This window comes from Ambystoma mexicanum, chromosome 7q, assembly GCF_040938575.1.
Source record: "Ambystoma mexicanum isolate Mex_15411 chromosome 7q, UKY_AmexF1_1, whole genome shotgun sequence".
Taxonomy (NCBI): domain Eukaryota; kingdom Metazoa; phylum Chordata; class Amphibia; order Caudata; family Ambystomatidae; genus Ambystoma; species Ambystoma mexicanum.
Genome location: NC_090941.1, coordinates 746,954,615 through 746,970,739, shown reverse-complemented (window position 1 = coordinate 746,970,739; position 16,125 = coordinate 746,954,615). Strand labels below are relative to the sequence as shown.

General features: G+C 44.5%; 1 protein-coding gene across 3 annotated transcripts in view; it reads right to left on the bottom strand.

The window, feature by feature from the left end:
• Positions 1–16,125, bottom strand: part of C7QH11orf65 (chromosome 7q C11orf65 homolog) — a 387,959-nt gene that overhangs the window by 93,728 nt on the left and 278,106 nt on the right. For all 3 annotated transcript variants that reach the window (XM_069640286.1, XM_069640287.1, XM_069640288.1), the window contains one exon: positions 5,924–6,094. In XM_069640286.1, the coding sequence (XP_069496387.1) occupies positions 5,924–6,094 (171 nt within the window). The remainder of the gene's footprint in view (positions 1–5,923; positions 6,095–16,125) is intronic.

The following is a 16,125-nucleotide window of genomic DNA, read 5'->3' as shown; positions in this document are numbered from 1 at the left end:
CTCCCGGCAACTACATGGCCTATCCTGGGGGCCAGTTTTGGAAAAGGGTTCTTAACCTCCCAAGGGGAACGAACCCCTATCCAAGCAATAAGAATGGAGTTAGGTATAAACTCCCTTTACGCAATGGTGGTTTGGAAGTCATTGGCCCTGTTCCGTAAGTGCAGAATATCAGCCACAACTATGGGCTTTGAACTCTTGCAAGAGGCACTCTTGTAAAATGTCCTCTTGGAAGAGGCTGAAGGTGTGCTAAGTGAGGGACATTTGTACTGCAATTTTGAAGGGCCTCGATTCCTTGGAGGAAATGTTAGCTAGCAACCCATGCCAAATAAAACGGAAACTGGGGGCTCTTGATTGGATTCAAACGCAGCAGTAAAGATCGAGACTGAAATATTATGGGAAACCCCTCGCGGAAGCCTGTTCACTTAACTCATTGCCCAAATATATGTCACAATTCCCAAGCAGTTACCAATGCACTCAGTTTATGCTCCTTTCCTGTCACTCTCTGGCCGACTTCTCTTGGCCCTCCTCCTGTTCCTACCTGCGAGGCTAAAAACCTCAGGGTCATCTTTGACTCCACACTCTCCTTCTCTCCTCACATCTCTGACGTCTCTAAGAAGTCACACTACCGGCTGCACCTCCTCAGAGGTATTCTTCTCTTCCTCTCCTTCCCCTAGAAGCTCACTGTCTCCAGAGCTCTGGTTCTCTCTAAGCTGGACTACTGCATCCGCCTCTTTCTAAATCTACCTGCATCAACTCTCCACCCTCTGCAATTTATCCAAAACAGGACTGAGAGACTTGTCCTTGGCCTCAAGCCCAGGGATCGTATCTTTCCAGGACTGAAATCCCTGCACTGGCTCCCAGTGGCTGCAAGGATTAAGTTTAAAACCCTCTGCATTGTCCACAAGGCCTTTTGGGGCTGGGACCTCATTACCTTCAACACTCTCTTCCAAAATATCTTCCTTCTCGAGCCCTTCGCTCATCCGCCTCCAACTCCCTCAGGGTCAGTCGCTTCTCCAAGCAACGAGTTGGTGGTAGATCTCTTTCCTCGGCTGGGACCTCCCTCTGGAACAGCCTCCCTGCCTCCTTGAAACTCGAGGAAAATCATCTCCGGTTCCGGAGACACCTCAAAACCTTTCTCTTTGCTTCTGCTTTTTCTCTCTCTCTTCCCTGCTGACATCCTGGCTGAATCTGACACTGCACTGGTTACCTGGCCCCCTTTTGATCTATGGCCCTGGTCCCCTCCCCTGCCAGTTGCACACCTGCACTGCCTTCCTGGCAACCCCCGCACTTTTTGACTGTTTCTGTATCCCTACAAGTCCCACTTCCAGCACTTGACACCTGATGTCTGCACTTAACCTTGCACTTGCCACCTGCTGGCCGTACTTTTACTTATTGTTATTTATTTATCCCATGTACTGCACTGTCCCGTCCCCCGCACTTTCCCACTTCTCCTCCCATGCACTTGCATGATCTGAATGACATTTGGCCTAGTAGGATCGTTGTCTATCTTCCCTCTGTTCCCCCCCTCCCTTTCCTCGTTGCGCCTTGAAACACTTGTGTATAGGCGCGTTAGAAATGCCATATCATATCATGCGTTTACTGCTTAATCAATTGCCAACCAGAGAGATCTTGAGTGTTAGGGGGTCGAGAAATTAAGCTGAATTAAGTTGCATACTGTGCTGTTGCAAAGCCTCTATCAAATCACTAGAGCACCTGGTCCTCACCTGTCTGGCCATAACAGAACTAAACTAAATGGCTGGCCACCCAAATCAACGACCAACCATCGCTATCAGCTGACCAGTGGTGAAATCTCCTGATCCAGGGGGAACGACTGTCATTAACCTTGGCCCTACTACATTTTTTTTCAAAGAAATGTTCTACCTAATAGAAAATATTGAAACTTTAAGGACTGTATAACAGCTGTAAAACTTCAAATAGTTTCCCTTCTCTCAGTTCTCATAGATTGGAAATGTTGATGTTTTTCTTGTAATTGTAAAGTTTGTCTTTTTTCTTTTTTGATTGTGTTTATGTTCAAAATTAGAACTTTTACACATCAACAATACATATTCATTTCATAGAACAAACAAAATGTATCAGTTTTAAAATAATGCATTCATCAATCACATTATATCCATATCATATACAAATAGTCAATTTAAACAATTATCACTAGTTCACATTACAATATAATGTATCACTCTTATACAATAAAATAAATCAAAACCTATTCTGTTCCTGAGATGTACAAAACACCAACTAAACAGAATACTATTCCGTTATTATCCAATGCTTCATAAAACTCATCATAGCATTTACAAATGCATTTCAATACTTTCTAGCAAAACCCAACTCATCCATCATTCTAATCACCTCAGCAGTCTAAAAGACTTCATTGCCCGCACTTAGCATGTCCCAAACTAGTTGTGCCAGATCTTCATAACTTAATGTAAAGAATCTACTCAGGAAAAGTGTTCTCACATCCTTTAGCACTATGCATTCAACCATTAAATGTTTAAAACTCTATTTTGATATTTTGCAATAGCGACACGAGTCTGTATTTACACCCATTCTTCTGATGGCTAGGATTTCCCCCATGGGGAGAAGATTCAAGCGAAATCGCAAGAATTGGCTCCATATTCTACAGAATGGAAACTGCTTCAAATAAGTTGGCAGCACTCCCAAAGGCCTATCAATCCTCGCAAACATGGTATGAGTTTTATAATTCCTAACCGTTGCAATTGTCTTGATCCAATCCATCTCCTTCAATCGTTTTTTAATTGCATCTGGATTTTCATGCACCTGTCCTCAATCCTTGGTACATTCATCAAGAATGACATCAGCTCTTTGGATCATTGCTGTACGGAATGGTGAATTATTTGTCCCCAATTCCTTTGCTAGATTTTCAAAGAGTGCATTAGGGTAAGGATAGACAGGGCCTCTTCACGAGTCTGGCGGTAACCCTTAAATGCGGCGGTAGTGCTATTACCGCCGCATTTAAGGGTCCGCCAGATCATGGCTTTGGCAGATTTCCCCCCAGCTCAGAGTCAATTGCCAATTTTCAGCGGGATTACTGCCGGCGGGAAATCCGCTGGCGGTAATAGCGCAAATTTTCCCCATTGAGTCCAATGGGGAATGAGGAATTCCCGAATGGGCCCAATTGGGAATGGGCAATAACCCTTCCGCCAAACCCGTGATCCGGTGCTAATAGCGCCAGGGGGTTTGGCGGTAGGGCTATTAGCGCCGGCGTTACTGGCCAACTCGTGATGAGGCCCATAATCTTTGACAATAGACTAGACTTATTAGTTTCCATTGGGCCCAATATTCCAGTGATGACAAACCAAATTCATAGCAGATTGAAGGCGTTGGTGTCCCCCGTGGCAGGTTCAATACCTTTTTCCATATATAGCCCTCTATTCTTACCCATGGGATGGTTAGACTTACTACATTAACTTCCATGTTATTTTAGGCTCTACGTTCCCTACATAATATGTGAGCAGGGGCTTTATTGTGAACTTAGTTTTTACCCAGTATCTTCTTCAATTGGTAAATCATTTGACCACTTTTGTACAATATTCGATTTACACTATCTTCACATGATGTTTTATCCATTACCTGGAATCCTAAATAAGTTATTTCTTTTTCGGGTAGGATCTTAATATTGTCCACCTGCCAGGTATATTTTGCTTTAGCTGCCTTGGGGTGTAATAGCTGAATAAACTGGCACTTTTTCTGGTTGATCACCAGTCCATTAATTTTGGCATATTCGCTAGTTTTTGTGAGCAGACGTTGTAACCCTACCGGGGTGTGATCTAGAAGAGCAAGGTCGTCTGCGTATATGCCAACCAATTTATTTTTTCACCTCCCAATGTAGATTATACCAAGCCAACTCCCTCCAATGTCCTCTGAAAATCCACCAAAAAAAGATTAATTAGACATGGTGCAAATAAACAACCCTGCCTTAGACCTCTATGAGTCCTAATTGGTGAAGTTAGAGCTACCTCTAAGTATAGCCTTATTCTGATCCAAGGTTCTTGGTGGATATGCTCTAATATTGCTAATAGTGCTGGAGGAATACCCCAAGCCTTACGTTTGCTCCATAGATAGTCCCTGGCAACCAAATCAAAGGCTTTAGAGAAGTCTATAAGGGCCACAAAGACCCTAGCCTGACTTCCACTTCGATCCTTGCAATTTTATCTTTTAGGACCGATAGGACTAAACCATTGAGAGTTGTCCCCATTCCTTTCCGGAAGCCAATTTGGGCTTTCGATAGGGTACAATTCTCCTTCACCCACTCATTAAGTTTCTCGAGTACTATTGCTGCAATAGTTAAAAGGTTTATATAACAAATCCAATTCACTAAATAAAATTATTTCTGGCAGCTAAATGTGTGAGTTGTGCACTATGGAGAAAAAATATAGTACAAACGGAGCAACTGTGTATGGGCAAGGTGTGACTTATAAGTACTATGGAGAAGTTAACCACAACAATACACGATTCAGAGGAAACATTCCAGAGCCTTTGGGCACCATCTATTGCTTTTATGTCAGATGAAATGTAGGAATTGTCTGGCCCTAAAAGATTTCAAGATCTGAATCCGTTTAATTTTCACTCAGCACATTAACTGACACTTCTATTTGTACAATGATGACAAGCTATATGTTGAGACCACACATTAATGACAAATGGGGTAGGCGGAATTAATATTGTTGACAAGAGGGGAATATGGTCTTTGGATGATTGTTCCATTCATTTGGTTTTTTATCTTCCTTTTTGAGTTGGGGGGTTACAAATTGATCAAATAATTTTAAAAAAATAATAACTTAAAAGTCTGCCGGATGTGGTCTTGGAAGATGTCTTCCAACTTTGAAAGACAATCGCTTTGTGCCTTAGAGAAAGTGCATTACATGAATTACAAAGGGGCCAAGAGTTATCTAACCCTCTTGAGTGTGTGAGGATCAGCCATTAAAAAAGGCTGCTTGTTGGAGAAGTATGATTTTGCACCTTGAGAAGTATTTTTTGCTATCCTGCTTATGGGGCATCGGAATTAAGGCTGGTAGGGAAGAAATCATTATGAAAAGGGTGGCGAATGGTGCAATGGAAGCCGAGGGCACCTGTTTCATCGTGGCAGAGAAAAAGAATGGCTGGAGGAGCACAGAATGGAGGTGGTTCCGGGGTATTTTATGCACATAAGTACCAGCGTCTTATGTCAGTGCTGGGCAACAAGTGCTCATCTCTGGGATAACATCCCGAGAAGTATGGGGAAAAGGGGAAGGGACTTCGGAGTAAGCATGCTTAAAAGAGGTCTGACATGGACTAGCATTTAAGGAATGCTGCTTCTGAAGACAGTCCTCTACAGGGAAGCACATGCTGTATAGCGTATAGTGTAGTCTTGCTCTTTGGGATCTTGGTGAGGAAGAAATTCCAAATGGGCTCAATGAGTGGCTTGGACACCCAGCTCCCAGGGGAGTAGGAGATCAATAACAAATCAGTAACAGAAAATGTGTCTCATGTAACATGTTGTAATACTACATGCTACGGGAAGATAGCCCAGCAGCAACGTGCTCGCCTTGGAAGCAAGACGACACGAAGCAACACAGGTTCGATCCCCGGGTCCACGCTTAGAAACCTCTGGGTATTTAAGGGTGTTATAAATACGCAATTAAACACAATTATGCAACTAAAAAACAAACCATTCCTGTAACAGCGCCTCGATGCCCGCGGGCTGTATGAGTGCTTTAAAAATGCAACAACAAAAAAATAAATTCCACTGCTACACACACACAGTTGTGTATAATGGATTGGTATTTTAAAAAAACAACACCCTGCTATTTTATACTGTCCGGTTCTCAAACACTCCAATTATTATTCTTCAGGTGTGGCCTAAACTAAAACCATGAAAATAACAAGTAAAATATATACTTACTCTTCAAAGTTTAGTGCATTTGTCCATTTTAGCAGTTCATCAACTTCCCAGTCCATCACACTTTCCGGTCCATGTAGTTCTGCAGAGTTGATTAGTCCTTGTGTAGCTCGCTGAATCAGGACAGCTGTATTGGGCTCCGATGTTTCAGCATGCAAGCTACCTTCATAATACCTAAATACAAGAAACATGGACTTTAGCTAATGGCAAACAGACTTTGGTTTCCAGGCTTTTTTAAGGTCTGTTTTTATTTCACTATAAATAAAGAAAATCCGGACGGGCACCCTAAAAAATGTATTTTAGTTCCAGGTCCCTCTAAGTCGATCATATGTCCGGAGTTAACAACTAAAAAAAGCTAAGGGAGGACTAATGTTATTCGATATTAGAGGTAGTGGTCAGGAACCCAAACCTGAACACTGTGTCTAGTAGAGGTGAGGAGCCTCAAATGACAGAACCTTCTCATACAAATGAAATTAAATTAATTTTATTACAACATTACAAAAATCATCAAGATCACAATATATCTACATACAACCCATTAAAACATCATATATCAAAAATCAGTATGCACTAAAACAAAGAGTTCAAGTGCTCTCATGACTCCAACAAACCCCTATCCCAAACCAATTTTCAAACCCAGATCGTAGCGGGTAATGGGTGGGGTCCAGACTCGAGCTGTGTATTCAGCCCCATCTTATACTCAACATTTTGTGTTCCAAACAACCTCTAGATGGACAACATTCTTAAGGAGCTATCACCCAGTCGTTCTAGACTTTTGATAAAAAACACTTCAGCTATAGTCGTCTTCCTCCCATCTACTGCAAATAAAAAGAATAATACCCAATTAGCTCATTGTGCTAAGGAAACTGCTTGTATTTGGTGTTGAGATAAAAATTCCCATGTAGGTTAGGGGCTACTAGGAGTTCGCGAACACAGAACCCATGGAAAGCTCAACCCCTTCCCTTCCCAAAAGGAACGCAGGCCCAGACAGACAACAAGTTCAAATTGTGGTTTATAACAGCCAAAACCAACAGGGATCCATACACGGATAGAAGAAATCCAGGAACTTCACAGTGAGCCCTGGCTCGCAGGCCAGTTTTGATGGGACATGGCGTCATGAGAATGTCACAACCTCGGACCCTCTCCAGAAAACCTATCAACAATTGGATTGGGCGTTGAGTGGTAGTCCACCTATAGTGGACCATATACATTTTAGTTTACTGGCTCTCTCATGTCAGACGTCAAGCCTGGCCCATTCCAATATTGCTGTTACTAAACAATGTTTCAATGTGAGGGTCTGATCATTGGTTCTTGCCCGTTGCTACCCACCCCTAAGGTCCTGAACTGTGATTGGCTAGAGCTGGCGTCCCCGGGCCTGGGATTCGAATCGGTTCTCGGCTTGAGGTGTACGTTCTCCAGGTAATAAGAACAAATGGTGTCAAACTATATATGACTCCTTTATTAAAAAGGTTAACAGGCCTCAAACAAGCATTCATTTAACTAGGAATGCCAGCCTTGGTAGTGCTATGCCTAATGTAAGCAACACGGTAGGGAAACTCCCCATACCTACCACTCCTCTATTCTCCTTCACCCCCTGTTATGAAACTACCATCTCTCACATTATTTCTAGTATGAAGCCCACATTCTGTCAGGGTGATGTTTGCCCTTCCAGCCTTTATATTAAATGCATGGATGTGTTATGCCCTTGGGTTACAAAATTCATTGACCTCTCCTTTGCAGAGGGATGTGTCCCATTATTTTTGAAAGAGGCTTGGGCCATTCCTCTTTAAAAAAGGGAAAATCTCGACCCCTTTGCTGTGGATAACTATCGCCCTATCACAAATGTTCCCTTTTTAAAAACATTTTGGGATAAAGTGGCCTACATTCAATTCCAGAACTTTGTCGAAGGGAATTAAATTCTCCTGGCACACCAGTCGGGATTTAGAACGGGGCATGGCACCGAAACCACCATGCTGGACCTAAAGGCAAACCTTCTACACAGTATCGATCTTGGGCAACCAGCAGTCCTGATGCTGCTGGACCTATCCTCTGCTTTTGATCTTGTTGATCATGTACTGTTAGAGGATAGACTTTGCTCCATAGTTGGATGCTGCCCTGAGGAAACTCAGTTGATCTCTTCCTTTTTTAAGTCCTCGGAATGCCAGAGTGTGCGTTGGTGAGGCCTTCTCCAAGCCTACCCTGATTACATGTGGTGTCCTGCAGGGGTTGTGCCTCTCCCCCTGTCTGTTCAATGTTTATATTATCTCTTTTGTAAGACTTCTTGACAGCCTCGGAGTCCAGTATGTGAATTATGCTGATGACACCCAGGTTGTCGTAAAACTCTCTGGTTCGTACTCAGAGAACCAACTTAAGTTTGCACAGCCCAGATTTAAACTTGCTTTGGTGGGTGGGCGCAGCTTTAATGTTCAGAGTCCCAGTGCTTGGAATCTGCTGCCATGTTGTCTCCGGGCCACCCCAACAACGGCAGAATTTAAGAAAAAACTGAAAACTCTTCTTTTTAATTTACGCCTGACTAATCATTCTGGCTCTCTCGTCCTTTTTTACCGGTCTTCAGATTTACTGCCCTCTTGCTGTGCTATGTCTGTTTTTTGTGCGCGCTCTGAAGTCCACGGGCAAGTGGTGAGGTATACAAGAATTTGTAATTACTAAATAAACTATGTGTCTGCATTGTAACGTGTGTGTACCACCAAAGACCATGAGAGTGCCCGCTCATATCATGCAACACTCGCTTCTCCTGTAACGACTTTTTTGCAAACCATTGTCTGGCGGCATGAGATAGCTCCTCTTTCCCAGCTGCTAGTTTCGGTTTGTCATCTGCTCGGCCGGGTCACGTGTCCAGAGACTTTCCCGAAGCTGGTGTTCCTGTAGTTCAGGGAAAGGAATGTCACTAGTATCTCAGTGGCCTTGGCAGCAGGCCCTGTCCCACACCTTTATTTCTCTGTGCAGCCTGAATTTGCTCGGCTCAGCTCCTGCCAAGGGTCGGTGGCCTGTTGTAATTTTCCTAAACCATAACATGGCTTCTACATTGTGCTATTCTATATTGTCCATATGTTAGTTGTACTTGGCTCTGTCAGGTCCCATAGATGCACCTGCAGGTCCATAGGGTTAAGTGCATATAAGCATCTGCAAGCTTGTTCAGGATCTCTTGCTTCTTGTGTTTGCTGTGGTCAAGCTAATGGCAAAATAATAAAGGCAAGACAGTGTGTAGTTGTGTCTAGCTTCTAGAACTGTACACATGTGTTCTTCATGTATCCGGGTGTGTGATTGTGTCCTGATGTGCGGATGGCACATGTGCTTGTTAGGCAGAAGCCTGTGCAGTTCCCTTAGGGACCACTGCAAAAGATTTAAACTACAGGTGGTTGGCAGTAAACCCAATTGGTAGTAGTCTGTACCACCCAGATTTATCTGGTAGCTGTGGCTGAGCAGTCAGACTTCTCGCAAGATGAGTTAGGCAGTATATAGAGTATACGCAATAGGTACAGAGACACAGTAGCACAAGCAAACACTGACCAGAGCTTTGGTGTAAAAGTATATAATTATTTATTAAAAGACACACTTGTAAATTACACTAGCACAAAAAGAGGTAAGTAAATTCAACACAGAGTCACTATTATATATATACAACCCTAATTACTTATTAGACAAGTCTTAGTGAGAAACACCACTTATTTTCAGACAGAGGTAAGTGCTTAACATAAGATGGCACTCTAATAAGTTATTTAAAAAGGGAGGGAAAAAGGCAGAGTTATGCAAGCACACAAATCTCAATACTTTTCAAGGAACCACAGTGAGGCAGGTTAGGCAAAGTCTACTGGAGAGCAAGGAAGTTCAAATGCCAGGCCCACTCTTAGAGAGAGCAAGCGAAATGTGTCCAGGATCACACAGTGGGGTTATGCCCAAAGAGTCTTTGTAAATAGTTCACCAAAGATTGAGATCAAGTCAGGAAAAGTTAGTTAACAGGCCCCAGGCTAACCCAGGTTAGAAAGTCGAGGATTTACTGTCACCCCGAACGATCTGTCGCAAGGGAAGCCAGGCGGGACACAGTACCTGAAAATGGGAAGAACGCTCCAGCGGGGGCAGTTGTTCCTGGCAGCGGGTGCAAGTCGGTGTTTCGTCCAGAGGAAGAGGAGGTCTCGACGTGGAGGAAAGCTGGAGGTCATTGCGCTGCCAGAGAAGAAACCAGCCGCAGAGTTTCCCGGTTATAAGGTACCACCCTTTTCTTCGCGGTAGTGGTAAACCGTGGTATTCCGATTGCCGGGGTGCTTGGCACGGGCAAGGCAGCCACGAGATGGTCCAGGAAGGCAAAAAGACAGGCAAACTGGTTATCCCCACCAGTCAAAGGAAGAAGACTCTCCAGGCTGGAGATCTCCTCTGTCGTCGGGAAAAGTGGTGAGACGGTTCAGCAGGGCTCCACCGGTGGTGTCGTCGTTGCAGGTCGGCTCGGCTTCTCCCTCCTCGGATTCTTTAGGTCCTGTGGCGACTTCTGAAGTTCCAGTCCCCAAAGCCCTGCTTTTATGCAGAAAACGCCCATTCATTCAGCCTAGCTGTCACTCAAACATGCTAAGTGGTGAGCCGGGCGGCTCACCACTTGGGCCAATCACACAAGAGTGCGACTAGAGTTGGGGAATTAGCCTTTACAGAGAATTCTCCCTAACACTCGCCCCCCCAGACTAAGGGACAAGAGGATTTAATCCACTCCTGGATGAATCTCATACCTCTAGTCGATGACATACATCCTAGAGAGACCATCAGCATTTTGGTGGTGACACCCTGACCTGTGCTCAATGGTGAAATCAAACCCTTGCAGGCAGATTGACAATCTCAATAGTTTTGGATTTTCCCCTTTTATATGCATCAACCATCTCAAGGGTTGGTGGTCAGTCTGAATGACAAAAGTAGAACCATACAAGTGTGGCCTAAACTTCTTCAGTGCCCACACAATAGCCAAACATTCTCTTTCGATAGTTGCCCACCTTGTCTCAGGATCCTTCAGCTTTCTGCTGATGAAGCAAATGGGGTGCTCCCTACCTTTCTCATCCAGTTGGCTAAGGACTGCACCTATGCCTACATTAGAAGCATCTGTCTGCACAATGAAAGTTTGGTGGTAGTCAGGAGCTCTCAATACTGGTGCTTGGCAAAGAGCTTTCTTCAGGTTTTCAAAGGCCTGATTGCATTCCTCATTCCATTTGACCTTCTTAGGGAATTTTGGGGAGGAGATTACATTCAGCGGAGAAGCTATGGTCCCATAGTTCTCTATGAAATTCCTGTAATACCCAGTAAGGCCTAGAAAGGCTCTCATCTGGGTTTGAGTAGTAGGTGTTGTCCAATTCTGCACAGCTTCAATCTTACTGAGCAAAGGCCTTATTTCTCCACCTCCTACCTCATGCCCAAGGTAGACCACCTTACTCTGACCAATTTGGCATTGGCCTGTCCAAGAGCCTGCAAAACATGTCCTAGGTGGTTAACATGCTCTTCCCATGATTGGCTGAATACTGCAATGTCATCCAAGTATGCCATGCAGAATTCCTCCATCCCAGCCAGAACCTGATTTACCATCCTTTGGAATGTCGCAGGTGCATTTTTCAATCCAAAAGGCATAACCTTAAATTGGTATAAGCCAACCGGGGTAGAAAATGCAGTCTTCTCCTTGGCATGGTCTGTCAGGGCTATTTGCCAATAGCCTGACGTAAGGTCAAATGTGCTGAGGAACTTGGCTGAACCAAGTCTATCCACCAACTCATCTGTCCTTGGCAAAGGGTGGGCATCAGTCTTGGTGACTGCATTAAGAGCTCTATAGTCCACACAGAATCTCAACTCTTTGGATCCTGCCTTTGGTACTAACACAACTGGGCTAGACCATGGACTAGTAGAGGGCTCTATTACCCCGAGATGAAGCATCTTCTTGACCTCCCCTTTGATGTGGGTCCTTACATTTTCTGACATTCTATATCCTCTGCTTTTGACTGGCAGACAGTCACCAGTGAGTATATCATGCTGTCCCCAAGGGGTCAAGCCTGGTGAAAGTGAGAACAGAGAAGCAAACTGATTTAACATGGCTTTGCACTCTTCTTGTTGCTCAGGTGTCAGATTTGAAGAGAGATTTACTCCTTCAATCTTTTCGTCCAAGTGTAAGCCTCTGAGGAGATCAGGGAGAGCTTCACTCTCTTCTTCCTCTTCTGTTGAAGCTAGGAGCAAGGCTCCTACTTCAGGCCTGGAGACATAAGCCTTTAGTCGGTTGGTGTGGAAGACTCTGGGAGCCTCCTTGGGATTGCCCAAGTCCACCAGATAGTTTACCTCTCTAAGTTTACCCACAACCTTTAAGGGTCCCATCCATTTATCTTGCAAGGCCCTCTGCCTTGTTGGGATCATAACTAGAACTAGCTGGTCTTGAGTGAACTCAACCATGTTAGCCTTTTGGTCATGCCAATGTTTGACCAAAGCTTGTCCAGCTTTCAGGTTATCACTTGCTTCTGCCATCATTTGTGACATTCTCCTCCGGAGACCTATCACATACTCAGTCACTCTGACTGGCTTGGGGGAAGGAGCACTCTCCAACCCCTCCTTAAGCAGGGCCAATGGACCTCTGACTGGATGGCCATAGAGAAGTTCAAAGGGAGAATAACCTACTCCCTCCTGAGGGATCTCTCTATAAGCAAAGAGAAGGCATGGCAATAGAAGGTCCCACTTTCTTTTAAGGGGATCCTCTAAAGCACCTATCATGATCTTCATGGTTCTGTTGAACCTCTCTACCAACCCATTTGTCTGAGGGTGGTAGGCGGTAGAGAACTTGTAAGTAACTCCACAGGTTTTCCACATGGCTTTCATGTAGTGGGACATAAAATGTGACCCCCTGTCAGAGATTACTTCATTAGGAAACCCAACCCTGGTAAAAATACCAAGGAGGGCTTTAGCCACAGCCTGAGCTGTAACAGTCCTCATAGGAATTGCCTCAGGGTACCTAGTAGCATGGTCTACTACAACAAGGATAAACCTGTTGCCTGAGGATGTTGGAGATCAAGGGGACCAACAATGTCAATCCCTACCCTCTCAAATGGGACTCCGACAACTGGGAGAGGCACTAAAAGGTGCCACATTCTTGGACCCAACCTTACCGGAAGTCTGGCAGGTATGGCAGCTCTTGCAAAACCTATCTACCTCAGCCCCCATCTTTGGCCAATAAAAGTAGAGTGAGAGCCTTTCTTTGGTCTTCTTTAAACTCAAGTGACCAGCCAAAGGAATTTCATGGGCCAGTTGCAAGAACTGTTGTCTGTTTTCTTGAGGTACTACAAGCCGCGTGTAGTCTCCAGGTGCAGACTCAGTTGGTTCACTGTAAAAGAGGCCATCTTTCCAGTGTAACTTATACTTTCCAGGCTCTTGCCCATCAGCCTGAGAAGCTGCCTGTTGGCGAAGACCTTCCAGAGTTGGACATTCTCTCTGACCCTTACTGAAGTCTGCACTGTTGGGTCCACCTTCTGCCAGTAAAGACTGCAGCTCAGGATGGTCAACAGGATCCAGATGTCCAATGAGTTCTTGGCCTTCCACTAGCTCTTCTTCAGAGTCTAGCTCCACCGTACAGGGCTGTACCTCCCTCTCAGCCTCAGCTGGAGGTAGAGTTACAGGTGTAACTTTGGACAACCTAGGGGAAGTCCTTGTTGGAAGCACTGGAGTGCTTGCTGTTGGCTGTTTCTTGGAAGTCTTGGGTTTCCCCTTTGCTTCTTTTTGTTCAGTGATAGCAAGTTGTAACTCTCGTGGAGTAAGAGTGATATCTTTCTTCATCATCTCCTTGGGAGTACCTCTCATGGTTCTCTCCCTTGCAGGTCTGGCGAGCTCCTGTAACCTTTTACTAGGAGGTCCGGGGGTATGTGACACTACCCCAAGAGTTTTCAGGTCATTACCCAACAGAACCCTTCCTGGTTCCTCACTTTGTATGCTGACAGGTATCTTCACAGTCATGTCATTACACTGGATGAGAACTGGTAATTGGGGAAGCATCTGCACATGCCCTCCAGCTAACTTGGTGAGGCGTTTGGGTGCCTTAGCAACATCCTCAGCCTGAAAAAAGATGTATCCACCACAGTTATGCTGGCCCCAGTGTCCTTAATGGCAGGAGTCTCCTGACCATTCACCTGGACACTGTCCTTATAATACTCTTTAGTATTATCTGGGATAGAGTTATAGACATCTAAATTCTGTTGTTCCCACAGACCCAGAGACACTAAAGAAACACTGACTGAGACTCCAATGGGTTCATCAGCCAGTAGTAGAAAGTTTCCACTTGCCATTTGTACTTCCTCCTCTGGAGCGAAGGCTAAGGAGACAAGCTGGACCCCTGAAGGTTTACCCTTACATCTGGGATCTCCTTTCACATGGTCAGGCGAGCCACAAACATAGCATTTACCAAATGCTTTCTGGAATGGTGGCTTGCTCTGACCTCCTTCTGGTTTACCACCAGACGGTACACTACTGGTTTCCCTTGTGGTTTACCCTTATTGTTCTGTTTGGGGCCCTCTTTGGGATTGGAATTATAAGAATTCTCTTTGGAGTCCTTTTTTCGCTGTTTCCCCTCAACCTTTTTCTGAGTTACCCAGAGGTCTTGTGAGTAGCCCTGTCGGCAACCCACAAGTCAGCAGCCTTAGCTAGTTTCCTGGAATCTAATTCCTTTGAATCAGCCAAGTGCTGACTGAGCTCAGGAGAGCAGGCATCATAAATTGACTCCAACATCACAAGATTCTTCATTCCCTCTTAAGTGTTCACTTTGTAACCCTTAATCCATCCCTCTAAGCTCTTCAAACTTTCACTCACCCATGTAGCCCAAGGGGTACCATCATGCTTTTTGAGGGTCCTAAACCTCTTAAGGTACTGGGAAGGGGTCTTCCCAAATCTAGCTATCAAAGTTAGCTTCACACATTCATAATCCTTCTTATCCTCCTCCCCCAACTCCATTACCACATCAGTTGCAACAGGGGGGAGCCTAGAGAACAACCAGGAAAGTAACTAATTTCCTGTAATGTTCTGGAGCACATGATTATATTCGAACAAACTCAACCAATCCAACACATCCAAGCTCCATTTCTCTGAGCCTTAGTTCTTGGTGCCGTTGTTCTGTTTGAGCACTAATTCTTTTTAATTCTAATTCAAGCTTCATTTTTTCTAGTTCCATATATTGAGGATTAAGTGTAGGACCTGGTAAAGGTCCAGTAGGGACAGCTGGCAGGGCAGGTAGAGGCCCAAGGGAGACAACTCTAACATCTTCCCCCTCCTCTTCTGCTTATGCCTCAAAGTTATCAATACTAGCATTCATATCAATATCATTGCTGTTATCTACAGTTGCTGGAGTGGTAGGTTCCTCTGAACCACCACCCAGACTTTTGTTTGCTAACAACCTTTCTATTAGCTCCATTTTCTTGCCCTTAGTCAGGAGGTTCTTATGCTTACAGAGAACTCTTAAACAATCAGCAGTTTTTGTAGCAAGGGACTCTTGACTATAACTTTCCATAGTTGACAGGTTTAGAAAATAACTTCTTTAGTGCTAAGCTTTGTGGTTAGTTGCACTAAGGTATCTATAAGCACACTAAAATGTATACTCAATACAAATCCCACTGCTGTACACCAGTGTTAGGCAGAAACCTGTGCAGTTCCCTTAGGGACCACTGCAAAAGATTTAGGACTACAGGTGGTTGGCAGTAAACCCAATTGGTAGCAGTCTGTACCACCCAGATTTACCTGGTAGCTGTGGCTGAGCAGTCAAGACTTCTCTCAAGATGAGTTAAGCAGTATATAGAGTATACACAATAGGTATAGAGACACAGTAGCACAAGCAAACACTGACCAGAACTTTGGTGTAAAAGTATATCATTATTTATTTAAAGACACACTTGTAAATTACACTAGCACAAAAAAAGGCAGAGTTATGCAAGCACACAAATCTCAATACTTTTCAAGGAACCACAGTGAGGCAGGTTAGGCAAAGTCTACTGGAGAGCAAGGAAGTTCAAATGCCAGGCCCACTCTTAGAGAGAGCAAGCGAAATGTGTCCAGGATCACACAGTGGGGTTATGCCCAAAGAGTCTTTGTAAATAGTTCACCAAAGATTGAGATCAAGTCAGGAAAAGTTAGTTAACAGGCCCCAGGCTAACCCAGGTTAGAAAGTCGAGGATTTACTGTCACCCCGAACGATCTGTCGC